Source organism: Mustelus asterias, chromosome 23, assembly GCF_964213995.1.
Source record: "Mustelus asterias chromosome 23, sMusAst1.hap1.1, whole genome shotgun sequence".
In the NCBI taxonomy this organism is placed as follows: Eukaryota; Metazoa; Chordata; class Chondrichthyes; order Carcharhiniformes; family Triakidae; genus Mustelus; species Mustelus asterias.
This window is the reverse complement of record NC_135823.1, coordinates 69,250,822-69,264,643: the sequence shown is the minus strand read 5'-3', so window position 1 is coordinate 69,264,643 and position 13,822 is coordinate 69,250,822. Positions and strand designations below refer to the sequence as shown.

At 45.2% G+C, this 13,822-nt stretch overlaps 1 protein-coding gene across 6 annotated transcripts in view; it reads left to right on the top strand.

The window, feature by feature from the left end:
• Positions 1-2,500: 2,500 nt before the first annotated feature.
• pdxdc1 (pyridoxal-dependent decarboxylase domain containing 1) overlaps positions 2,501-13,822 on the top strand; it is an 85,918-nt gene continuing 74,596 nt past the window's right edge. For 3 of the 6 annotated variants that reach the window (XM_078240890.1, XM_078240887.1, XM_078240885.1), the window contains exon 1: positions 2,555-2,705. In XM_078240890.1, the coding sequence (XP_078097016.1) occupies positions 2,685-2,705 (21 nt within the window). In that variant the 5' untranslated portion in view covers positions 2,555-2,684. Of the gene's footprint in view, positions 2,706-13,822 lie in introns of all 6 variants that reach the window. The other 3 variants (XM_078240886.1, XM_078240884.1, XM_078240889.1) reach the window with 3 other exon arrangements.

Below are 13,822 nucleotides of genomic sequence, written 5' to 3'. Positions count from 1 at the left end.
TACGTTATCAGGATTCAAAGTTTAACAATCATTAGGACTTATTTATTTTTAAAAGTTCATTCTTGGGATGTGGGCGTCACTGGCTAGACCAGCATCTATTGCCCACCCCTAATTGCCCTTGGAAAGGTGGCGGTGAGCTGCCTTCTTGAACCGCTGCAGTCACATGGTATAGGTACATCCATAGTGCTGTTAGGGAGGGAATTCCAGGATTTTGACCCAGCGACAGTGAAGGAATGGCGATATATTTCCAAGTCAGGATGGTGAATGGCTTGGAGGGGAACGTCCAGGTTGTGGTGTTCCCAAGTGTCTGCTGACCTTGTCCTTCATGTGTGTAGATGGGATATGGTGTTGGAGTATTCTTAAATCTTGTAGTTTAGTGCAGTTAGTTGTTTTGATTTCCAGGAATGATAGCCTCTGAGGATTCAGTCCACGCGTAACAAGTAGTGAAGTTTGAGGATGGGCAACATTCTGGCCAAAGAAAGGCAGAGTTGACCACACCTGTTCCTGAATACCTACAGACCACAATTGTGTAAGGCTTCTCAATAGAAACTAATCTACTTAGTCTCGCCACATATAACAGACATGCCATCCCAGGAATCAGCCTGATAAATCTTTGCTGTACTCCCTCTATAGCAAGGACATCCTTCCTCAGATAAGGACACCAAAACTGCACACAATACTCCAGGTGTGGCCTCACCAAGACCCTATACAATTGCAGTAAAGCACATCCCTATTCCTAAACTCAAATACTCTCGCTATGGAGGCCAATATACCATTTGCCTTCTTTACTGCCTGCTGTACCTGCACGCTTACTTTCAGCGACTGATGCATGAGGACGCCAAGCTCTCGCTGAGTATCCAACTCTCTCAATTTACAGCCATTCAAGTCATAATCTGTTTTCCTATTATTATCACCAAAGTGTATAACTTCACATTTATCCACATTATACTGCATGTGTCATGCAGATGCCCACACACTCAGCCTGACAAATCACAGGAGGAGGTGATGGCCTAGTGGCATTATCGCTAGATTATTAATCCAGAAACTCAGCTAATGTTCTGGGGACTCGGGTTCGAATCCTGTCACGGCAGATGGTGGAATTTGAATTTAATTTTAAAATTCTGGAATTAAGAATCTACTGACTGTGAAACCATTGTCGATTGTTGGAAAAACCCATCTGGTTCACTAATGTCCTTTAGGGAAGGAAATCTGCTGTCCTTATCTGCCTGGTCTGGCCTACATGTGACTTCAGGGCCATAGAAATGTGATTGACTCTCAACTGCCCTCTGAACAAGGGCAACTAAGGATGGGCAGTAAATGCTGGCCCAGCCAGCGACACCCATGTCCCATGAATGAATACAAAAAAATCCTCCTCACAGCTCACCCTCCCACCCAACTTTGTATTATCTGCATATTTGGAGATGATACATTCAGTTCCCTCTTCCAAATTATTATGTAATGTGTACATTTGGGGTCCTAGCACAATAAATAATACTTTTCACTGTATCTTAATACATGTGACAATAATGAACCAAATCAAACAAATCACTGTGGAACCCCGCTAGTCACTGACTGCCAATCAGAAAAAAACCAATTATGCCAACTCTTTGCTTCCTATCTGCTAACCAGCCTTCTATCCATCTCAAGACATTACCTGCAATCCCATGTGTCTGTTATGTGAGACCTTTTCGAAAATCGCCTGAAAGTCTAAATAAACCACATCCACTGGTTCTCCTCGGTCAACTCTACTCGTTATAAGTGACTGATAATTAGGGCCAAGAATAACTTTGGAGGTCTTTTTCTGAAGACTGTGAATGGCCTGACACTGATAAAAGATCATCAATCTGAAATGGTAACTGCTTCTTTCTCCACACCTGCTGAGCATCTCCAGCAACTTGTTTTTATTTCAGATTTCCAACAGCCGCAGGATTTTAGTTTTGTCGTAGAGGGAGGGGGCGGGGCCGTGCTGTGACATTGCAGGGCGGGGCTACATGTGATTGGCAGGTTTGGGGCGGGGCTGGTTGGTGACAGTGCGGGGCTGGGCTGCCAGGTTTGGGACGGGGCTCTCGGGTGATTGACAGTGCGGGGGCGTAGTGACCGGTTTTGGGGCGGGGTCGGGGTGGACACTGGTATTGGGGCGGGGCTCTGGATGATTGAAAGGTTTGAGGGCGGTGTCGCTGTTTGATTGGCAGGTTTGGGGCGAGGCTAGGGGCCAGTGGGGGGGCGGGGCCCTGCGGGGCTTGGCGGTGACAATGCGGGGGGCCAAGGTTATCGGTGATTGACAGATGGCGGCGGCGGCGGCGGCGGCGGCGGCGGCGGCGGCGGGGGGGGGGGGGGGGCTGACTGCGGGGGCTGGGCTTTTGGGTACGGGGCGGGGCGATGACAGTTCCGAGGCGGGGCGGGGCGGTGACTGCGCGTGGGGGTGGGGCCAGGCGGTGACAGTGCCCGAGGGGCGGGGCTGGGCGGTGACAGTGCGCGAGGGGCGGGGCTGGGCGGTGACAGTGCAGGGGGCGTGGTTATGAGTGATTGACAGGAGCCGGTGGCCGGCTGCGCGCGCAGCTGCCAGCGTGGAGACGGAGCTGATGGCGGAAGCGGGAGGCTGGCTGTGGGGGTGAGAGGGGGTTAGCGAGCCGGGCCCTCGGATCGTCCCTTCACAAACACTCAACAACAACACCAGTAACAAGATGGACCCCACCTTGGAGAAGGTAGGCGGGGGTGGGGATTCTCGGGGTTGATGTGAGGGGGCGGAGGGAGGGAGCCTGCCCGGGGATCAGGCCCTGTCCGGGGATCAGGCCCTGTCCGGGGATCAGGCCCTGTCCTGGGGTTTGGGAGGCCGCGGGCGGGCCGCTCAGAGCAAAGCCGGCACTGTCAGTGCCTGCAGCCGGAGAGGAATACCTGGCACCCTCTGACTTCACCAGAAAGGGCGGTTAATGCAGCCAGACTCTAATTTCCAGCGGCTCATTTCCGGGTGGAGGGAACTCCAGGGCCCACTGACTGGAATCAAAACTTATCTCCCTCTGTGCTAAACCCTGATTGGATTTATTTTTAAAAGCTTCAGCCTCATTCTTAAAACTGGAAAGGCTGGAGATTAACTAGAAAGCCCAGCAACATCTGCCGAGAGAGAAACAGATGTTGTTCTTTCAGGTCTGGAGCCCTTCATTATAACTGCTGGAAATACACTGCCTGTTTATCAACAGAGTAAAGACAGAATCATCTCAAAGGTGTTTACTTGGCCAAAGCTGAAAATATTTAGCACCCACAATGTGTGGGTGGCTTTGACTTTTAACTATGATTCATTCATGAATTGCCCATCCCTAATTGTCCTTCTAGTCCATGTCGTGTAGGCACACATGAAGATGCTTGAAATAGGAGAACGGTCTTTCAGTGCTGTGTTTGATACTGATCCTGGCATCAAATGGTACGCTGCTCCACATCACTTATTTTCAAAATGAATGGGGGGGAAGAGGATGTCGGTGAGGGAGGTCTTATGGCACAGTGGGTAGTGTCCCTACCTCTGGGTTAGCAGCTCTGGGTTTCAAGCCCCACTCCCAAGACTTGATGGCCACGGAAGGTGCATTCATAATGTGGTCAGACAGGTTGATTGGCAGCCTGTAGATCCTTGCGATACACCAGATGGCAGGTGATAAAAGTGGGAGAGTTTCCTGGTTAAGCACCCAACAGCAAACTACTGCAGCCTTTGCCAAGGATAATTGTGAACCAATCCACAGGAAGTCTATGGTCACCAATGCCCTCTTAGGCCAATGGCCTAAGGGGCAGGAGGAGTATGTTAATTATGCAGTATGATAAATTATTTTTTATGGTTTGTGGGCATTGTTGGCAAGGCCAGCATTTGTTGCCCATCCCTAATTGCCCTTGATTATTTGATTATTAGACCATTTCAGAGGGTAGTTAAGAGTCACGGTTAGTTGGGCGGCACGGTAACACAGTGGTTAGCACTGCTGCTTCACAGCTCCAGGGTCCCGGGTTCGATTCCCGGCTCAGGTCACTGTCTGTGTGGAGTTTGCACATTCTCCTCGTGTCTGCGTGGGTTTCCTCCGGGTGCTCCGGTTTCCTCCCACAGTCCAAAGATGTGCGGGTTAGGTTGATTGGCCAGGTTAAAAAATTGCCCCTTAGAGTCCTGGGATGTGTAGGTTAGAGGGATTAGCGGGTAAAATATGTGGGGGTAGGGCCTGGGTAGGATTGTGGTCGGTGCAGACTCGATGGGCCGAATGGCCTCCTTCTGCACTGTAGGGTTTCTATGATTTCTAAGAGTCAACCACATTCCCAGGGCGGCACGGTAGCACAGTGGTTAGGGCGGCACGGTAGCACAGTGGTTAGCACTGCTGCTTCACAGCTCCAGGGACCTGGGTTCGATTCCCGGCTTGGGTCACTGTCTGTGTGGAGTTTGCACATTCTCCTCGTGTCTGCGTGGGTTTCCTCCGGGTGCTCCGGTTTCCTCCCACAGTCCAAAGATGTGCGGGTTAGGTTGATTGGCCATGCCAAAAAAATTGCCCTTAGTGTCCTGGGATGCGTAAATTAGAGGGATTAGTGGGTAAATATGTAGGGATATGGGGATAGGGCCTGGGTGGGATTGTGGTCGGTGCAGACTCGATGGGCCGAATGGCCTCTTTCTGTACTGTAGGGTTTTCTATGATTTCTATGATTGCTGTGGTTCTGGACTCGCATGTAGACTGGACCAGGTAAAGATGGCAGATTTCTTAAAAGGACATTAGGAATTAGATAGGTTTTTACAATTTTTGATCACTGTCATGATTACTTCTACTGACACTGGCTTTATATTCCAGATTTATTCAATGAATTTAAATTCCACCAATTGCCATGGTGGGATTTGAATCCAGGTCCCCAGAGCGTTAGCGTGGGCACTGGATTACTGGTCCAGTGATGTTATCACTATGCCACTATCTTCCCAAAGTGTGTGTGAACAATAGATTACTGAGGTTTCAAAAAAGCAATAAAACCTCTTTCTGGATTAACCTAATGAAAAATGCTTAAATGTGTATTATTGAAGTCCCTTGTTTGTATTGTGCCGATTAGTCTGAGAGGAATCAATTTTAATCTGACTTTCTTTACACTGTCTGATTTGAAATCAACTCTTTGGAATAGGATGGAGCTTGTATACAAATTCTTAATTCATTTTAAGTTTCTTTTTTTTTTGAATCTTTGGAACTCTAGGTGGGAATGGAATTCCCACACACACATTTTCAACAATTTTTGTGCAAATTCATTTAACTGTTCATGGAATGGTGGTGCTAGGAATGCAGGAGAACTTTCATGCAGTGGGTTAAAGGTTGCCCCCTCTGTCATGTCAAATCCAAGAGATGTGAGATGTTCTCCATGAGAGGATCCTGTACTGCACTGTTTTGAAAACAGATCAATAATTATGCTGCCAAATTAGTATTTAGTTTGTAATGTTTCATTTTAATTGAAGTAAAAGCCTTGAGCCTTTAGTTTAGGCTGGAAAATACAGACTGAGGCATGTGAAAAGTTGAGTTTTGTTTCAACATTTCTGTAATAAGTCATTATATTATCTTCCTAACAAAAGTCCACAAGTGAGTTGATTCAGTTGTGCTTCTTTAATAAAACATGTACATTGGATATTTTGTACAAAATTTTTGAAACTCGTGATGCCACTTGATTTATAAGTTTTAATACAGACTATTAATGTGGTGGGCTCTTCAAAATGCAAAATTATTTCAATTAGGAACTCTAGACTTCTTTTAGACATTACCAACTATCATCTTAAAAGTGCTTTAATGGATTGGGGTGGCGCAGTGGTTAGCACTGCTGTCTCACAGCGCCAGGGACCCAGGTTCAACTCCTGCCTCGGGCTACTGTCTGTGTGGAGTTTGCACATTCTCCCCGTGCCGGCATGGGTTTCCTCTGGGTGCTCCAGTTTCCTCCCACAGCCTGTAAGATGTGCTGATTAGCCCATGTGTTGGCCATGCTAAATTGCCTCTTTGTGTCGGGGGTTAGCAGAGTAAATAAGTGGAGTTATGGGGATAGGGCCTGGGTGGGATTGTGGTCAGTGCAGACTCGATGGACCAAATGGCCGCCTCCTGCACTGTAGTGTTTCTATGATTCTATAATGTAGTGTATTGACAGTGCTTCAGCATTAACTACAACTACATTTAAGTAAGTATTAACAAAACAAGGATGAATTTTGAATTTTCATAGTACTTTAGTAAGTACTAAAACATGAAATTTGTTGCTCTAAACATTGCTTCTGTAAAGCAGTAAGACCATCGCTTATTGGCATTGGAGGCAGTCAGAGAGGACTCAATAGGTTGATCCTGGGCACGGAGGGATTTTCTTATGAGGAGAAGTTGAACAGATTGGGCCTATGCTCAAAGTTTAGAAGAATGAGATGCAACTTTATTGAGACAGATAGGATTCTCAGGGTGTTTGACAGACTGGATGCTGAGAAGTTGTTTTCCCTTGTTGGAGAGTCCGGTGCCAGAGGGCAAAATCTCAGAGTAAGGGCTCGCCCATTTAAGCCAGAGATGAAGAGGAACTCCTTCTCAGAGGGTAGTGAATCTGTGGAAATCTTTACTGCAGAGGGTTGGAGAGGCTGGGTCAAATATGTTCAAAGCTGAGATAGACAGATTTTTAATCAGTCAGGGAATCAAGGATTATGGGGATAAGACAGGAAAGTGGATGTGAGGATTATCACATCAAATCAGTCATGATCTCATTGAATGGCAGAGCAGACTCGATGGGCCAAATGGCCTACTTCTACTCCTGCGTCTTATGGTATAGTAGCCTGGTATTTATGTTATGAAACTCATTCAACCCCGTCTGTGGCAAGTTGTCAATCTGCATTCACTATGTCTGATAACTTCAGCATAACCAAAAATGCTATCAGTTTTTAATTTGTCAAAAGAACCCAGCTGATTCCCTGATGCTCTTCAGGAGAAGGAACCTGCCCACCCTACTCTGTCTGCTTTGCATACAACTCCAGTTTCACACTAAGTAGCTAACTCTTAATGTTCACAGGGCCACCAGACATTAGCAACCACATCCCAAGGAAAAAAAAACTTTTAAAAAATCCCTCCAAGTGCAAGTTATATTTTTCATGGCAGCCACTGAATTTGAAGACATGTTTTCACCAACTTCATAACAGTTAAGTGAGCTCTGTCATTGGAACAGGTTGTATTTTTAGCTGAAAGACCTACTGTTCAGTTTCTGGCATTTGTCTTGGCGTGGGGCTGGTAAAGAAGTGTGATTCCCAGTAGATGGTGATTATGATCGGCACTTTGGAAATGCGATCTTCAATGATGTAGACAATTCTGGGGCTACGTAAGTGATATAATTCATCTTGAGCAATGCACCAGTTAAAGAAATTGCTGTAATGCTTCTGCAGCACATCTTAATTAATGTACAGAATGATTAGCTATTTACACATCCCTTGTTTCTTTAATGTCATAATGCGTCTTCCCACATTCTCGGGCAGTACGTTCCAGATCCTAACTAAATGCTGCGTAAGAAAGTATCTCCTCATATTGCCTCTGCTTCTATTTGCCCCTCACTTTAAATTGGTGTCCTCTGGTTCTCGATTCTTGAGCCAATGGCAACAGCTTCTCTCCATCTACTCTATCCAGCACACCTTTTGAACACCTATCAAGCACCTCTCAAACCATTTGTGCACATATACCCCTGAGTTTCATTGCACCTGCAACCCCTTTAGTTTATGCTGTTTCGCCTGATTTATCCCACCAAAATGTATCAGTTCACACATCTCTGCATTAAATTTAATCTGTCACGTGGCTGCCCATTCCACCGGCCCATCCATGTCTATCGCTATCCTCCTCAGAGCTCTCAATATTTCATGTTTTTTGGCATATTCAATTTTTAAAATTGTGCCTAGTGCACCCACATCTGGGTCTTTAATATTAATCAAGAACAGCAGTTTGTTGAAGAATTATTGAGACTTGGAGAATGGCTGGCTTGTATTTTAACGGCAACATTTCACTCACCAGTGACGGTTATTAAGGATAGTTGTCTTGAATCCTTCTGTCACTCTTTTTGACTTTTATCTATCCACATCAATGATGAATGCTTAAATTTGACACCTAATAGCTAACTTGCAGTTCTGATATCGACACAGAAATTTCTATCCCATATTTATTTAATAATGGATAGCTGTCCGAACTACATTCAGTTTACGGAATATACATTTCTTCATTTGAGGCGCCAGCCATGGCGCAGTTGTAGCATTCCGGCCTCTGACTCGCAAAATTGTTGGTTCAAGTCCCACTTGAACACTTGGGCACACAAATCTAGGTCGATATTCCAATGCAGCACTGAAGAAGTCATAGAGGTTTACAGTATGGAAACAGGCCCTTCCGCCCAACTTGTCCATGCCGCCTTTTTTGTTTTTAACCCCTAAATTAATCCCACATTTGGCCCATATCCCTCTATACCCATTTTACCCATGTAACTGTCTAAATGCTTTTTAAAAGGCAAAATTGTACCTGCCTCTACTACTACCTCTAGTAGCTTGTTCCAGACACTCACCACCCTCTGTGTGAAAAAATTGCCCCTCTGGACACTTTTGTATCTCTCCCCTCTCACCTTAAACCTATGCCCTCTAGTTTTAGACTCCCCTATCTTTGGGAAAAAATATTGACTATCTAGCTGATCTGTGCCCCTCATTATTTTATAGACCTCTATAGGATCACCCCTCAGCCTTCTACGCTCCAGAGAAAAAAGTCCCAGTCTATCCAGCCTCTCCTTAAAACTTAAACCATCAAGTCCCGGTAGCATCCTAGTAAATCTTTTCTTCACTCTTTCTAGTTTAATATCCTTTCTATAATAGGGTGACCAGAACTGTACACAGTATTCCAAGTGTGGCCTTACCAATGTCTTGTACAACTTCAACAAGGCGCCCCAACTCCTGTATTCAATGTTCTGACCGATGAAACCAAGCATGCCAAATGCCTTCTTCACCACTCTGTCCACCTGTGACTCCACTTTCAAGGAGCTATGAACATGTACCCCTAGATCTCTTTGTTCTGTAACTCTCCCCAATGCCCTACCATTAACTGAGTAAGTCCTGCCCTGGTTCAATCTACCAAAATGCATCACCTCGCATTTGTCTAAATTAAACTCCATCTGCCATTCGTCAGCCCACTGGCCCAATTGATCAAGATCCCGTTGCAATTGGAGATAACTTTCTTCACTGTCCACTATGCCACCAATCTTAGTGTTATCTGCAAACTTACTAACCATGCCTCCTACATTCTCATCCAAATCATTAATATAAATGACAAATAACAGTGGACCCAGCACTGATCCCTGAGGCACACCGCTTGCCGCAGGCCTCCAGTTTGAAAAACAACCCTCTACAACAGAAGCCAATTTTGTATCCATATAGCTGCCTCACCTTGAATGCTGTGAGATTTAATCTTGTGCAACAATCTACCATGCGGTACCTTGTCGAAGTCCTCAGATGATGCATTAAACTTTGGCTTCACCTACTTTTGAATGTGGAATTTTGATTTGATTTTTTATTGTCACATGTATCAGTATACAGTGAAAAGTATTGTTTCTTGTGCGCTATACAGACAAAGCATACTGTTCATAGAGAAGGAGACAGAGTACAGAATGTAGTGTTACAATCATAGAGATAGATCAATTCATGCAAAGTAGGTCCATTGAAATGTCTGATGGCAGCAGAGAAGAAGCTGTTCTTGAGGCGGTTGGTACGTGACTTCAGACTTTTGTATCTTTTTCCTGATGGAAGAAGGTGGAAGAGAGAATGTTCGGGTGCATAGGATCCTTAATTATGCTGGCTGCTTTGCCAAGGCAGTGGGAAGTGTAGACAGAGTCATTGGATAGGCTGCTGGTTTGCGTGATGGATTGGGCTACTTTCACAACCTTTTGTAGTTTCTTGCGGTCTTGGGCCGAGCAGGAGCCATACCAAGCTGTGATACAACCAGAAAGAATGCTTTCTATGGTACATCTGTAAAAGTTGGTGAGCGTCGTAGCTGAAATGCCAAATTTCCTTAGTCTTCTGAGAAAAAAGAAGCATTGGTGGGCTTTCTTAACTATAGTGTCGGCATGGGTGGGACCAGGACAGGTTCTAAGAACCTGAAGCTTTCGACCATTTCAACTTCGTCCCCATTGATGTAGACAGGGGCTTGTTCTCCTTTACGCTTCCTGAAGTCGGTGACAATCTCCTTCATTTTGTTGACATTGAGGGAGAGATTATTGTTGCCGCACCAGTTCACCAGATTCTCTATCTCATTCCTGTTCTCTGTCTCGTCATTGTTTGAGATCCAACCCACTACGGTGGTGTCATCAGCTAACTTGAAAATCGAGTTGGAGGGGAATTTGGCCGCACAGTCATAGGTGTATAAGGAGTATAGTAGGGGGCTGAGAACACAGCCTTGTGGGGCACCGGTGTTGAGACTGATTGTGGAGGAGTTTTATTATTTTGAAAGAGAGGAGGGGAGTTATCTCTGATGCCCTGGTCAGTGTTTATCCCACAATCAACATCAGTTTTAAAAAAAATCAAAACATTACCTGGTTATCATCAAATTGTTGTTTGTAAGAGCTTGCTATGCACTAATTGGCTGCCATAGCTCTACATTACACTACAAACATACTTCATTGATTGTAGATCACTTTGGGAAGTCCTAAGGTCATGAAAGGCATTGTATAAATGGAAGTCTATTTTTTCAAGCTGCTTACAATCCTTAATTCTATGAAGTAGTATTAACAGCAGCAACCATCATTCAGATTAATTCCAGACATTGTTACATGGCAGATACGCAATAGTTTATAGTTGGGCGTTCTTTTTCACACTGCCAGAGGAAGAATGCGCGCTATAATTTGGAAGATCTTTGTTTTGACTGATGTAAATAGGAAAGTGCATTACAATGTCCTGTATCTGTAAGTGTAATAACTTGCAGATTCCTGTCCACTAGATTACTGTTCACCAGCTTAAAATGTCATTAGGTATTAAAATGAGAAATTGTGGATTGCTGTAGCCCAAACATATATTTTACATAATGTACAGGAGGGACTGCACTTTTTTAAAAAAAAGAGAATAAAGAGCTTTGGAATACCCTAAGAGTATGAATTAAATGTAGGGTGGCACAGTGGTTAGCACTGCTGCCTCAGTGCCAGGGACCCGGGCGGCATGGTGGCACAGTGGTTAGCACTGCTGTCTCAGTGCTAGGGACCCGGGCGGCATGGTGGCACAGTGGTTAGCACTGCTGCATCAGCACCAGGGACCCAAGTGGCATGGTGGCACAGTGGTTAGCACTGCTGTCTCAGTGCCAGGGACCCGGGCGGCATGGTGGCACAGTGGTTAGCACTGCTGTCTCAGTGCCAGGGACCCGGGCGGCATGGTGGCACAGTGGTTAACACTGCTGCCTCAGTGCCAGGGACCCGGGCGGCATGGTGGCACAGTGGTTAACACTGCTGCCTCAGCGCCAGGGACCCGGCTTCGGTTCCCAGCTTGGGTCACCGACTATGTGGAGTCTACACGTTCTCCCCGTATCTGCGTGGGTTTCCTCCGGTTTCCCCCCACAGTCTGAAAGATGTGCTGGTTAGGTGCGTTGGCCATGCTAAATTCTCCCTCAGTGTACCTGAACAGGTGCCAGAGTGTGGCAACTGGGGGATTTTCACAGTAACTGCATTGCAGCGTTAATGTAAGCCAACTTGTGACTAATAAACTTTTATGTTCTTTCCTTTTACTCCAACAACCAAATGCATTAAACAAAATTATTTTGTACCAGCTGTCATTTTTATTCTACTCTCCCTGACCCAAACTATTCTATGCTAATTTGGTATTGTAAAAGTAAATATATTCTATGGAACTACAGTTATAAAAACTTGGACTATCTATGACAAAGTTGATAAAGCTTTGGTTATAACACTGGGGTAGTATTGACAATAAACTGTTATACTGCCGGTTGTGCCTCACTTATTCTAATGTAGTTTCATAAATGCAAATGCGATGTTAGAGCTCAGGAGTGCACTGGAGCTTGATTCCACATTAGAACAGTGTGGCTCCAAAGAGGAAATTGTCTCTTTATAGTTTATTTATTAGTCACATTGCAAAGAAGCCACTGTGAAAACCCTCTAGTCACCACACTCTGGGGCCTGTTCGGATACACAGGGAGAATTTAGCATGGCCAATGCACCCAACCTGCACATCTTTGGACTGTGGGAGGAAACCGGAGCACCCAGAGGAAGCCCACACAGACAGGGGAGAATGTGCAAACTCCACACAGACAGTGACCCAAGCCAGGAATTGAACCCGGGTCCTTGACGCTGTGATGCAGCAGTGCTAACCACTATGCCACTGCCACCCAATTGCAGAGTTCAGAGTATATTCATGAGGGTCTATGCACTGTGCTCCCTGCTGGATCTTGTGTTTAAATTTCAGAAAAGCAGTATAAATGAAACACTGGTGGCTGCAAATTAATATTGCACCCATCTGAGATGGGCAGTTTCAATGTAACAGCATTTAAAACATTTAATATGTTGGGACAATAAGTCAGAGAATGGTTCCATACATGAATATGTTGATCAAATAAGTAAATGTTTGAACAGAAAGCAGATCTTGAATGGTGTTTACCTTCACTTAAACGCTGTAAGTTACATGTACGTTTCTCACTTTGTAAGCCCAGTCTTCTGGACTCAACGCTGAGTTCAACAACTTCAGACTTTGAACTGTCACCTCCAGTTTGACTCCCCCCTCTCCCACTCCCACCTCCCCCCCCCCCCACCCTTTTCTTGTTTGACCCAACAAAAGCCCCTCCCCTGCCACCCCCACAGGGCCATCTGTCACTTGTTCTTTTGCTTTCACTGAGTACTGACCTTTATTCTATTAGCGCATTCTTACCCTTATGCCACTATCAGCACCTTCTTGAGCCTTTAGTGCTATCATTAACACTCTTGCCTTGTGTCCATGACATCTTTGTTATTAATCTCTCCTTAGCTAATACCTATCCTTTACCTTCTATTCTGTCCCACCTTCTCCAACTTTATAATTCATCACATTTCTACCCCTCTTCAGATCTGAGGACGAGCCATTCAGACTCAAAACGTTAAGTCTGTTTTCTCTCTCCAGATGCTATCGGACCCGCTGAGTTTATCCAACATTTTCTGTTTTTACTTTTGAAAATATTACAATGAACAGGCAGATGGTTTATGGAATTGCTGCTACAACATCCTGCAATGTTGCAATCTTTAATTGGAACTCAATATAACTCCACCTCATTCCATATGTGAACAATGTAAATATCACACTGAAACTACTGTAGCATATTACTTTTGCATACTGCTTGTTTCATAGTACAAAATGTTCAATGACAATTGCATATCCAAGCTGTTCAGCCTTGCTCTCTTGAGACTCAAGGCAAAGGTGTGTGAAGTCCTCATCAGAGTTGCTTCAAGCTGATGATGCCACACTAACGTTCCATACAGAGGATCACCTTTGGCAAATGGTCAGACTCTCTCACTTGTGTAACAAAATTGGTTTAACCATCAGCACCAGAAAGAGAAACGTCATGGTCTGGGATGTTGTCATACCGCCAACTATCAGCATTGACAACATGACTCTGGAGATTGTTGATAGCTTCATATACCTTGGCTCCACAATCAACAGCAATCTCACTTGATGCTGAAATCAGCACACACATCATAAAAGTTGCAGCTACTCTGTCCAAGCGGAATAAGAGAATGTTGAACAGCAGTGCACGGTGGCACAGTGGTTAGTAATGTTGCCTCACAGCGCCAGGGACCCGGGTTCAATTCCAGCCTCGAGTGATCGTCTGTGTGGGGTTTG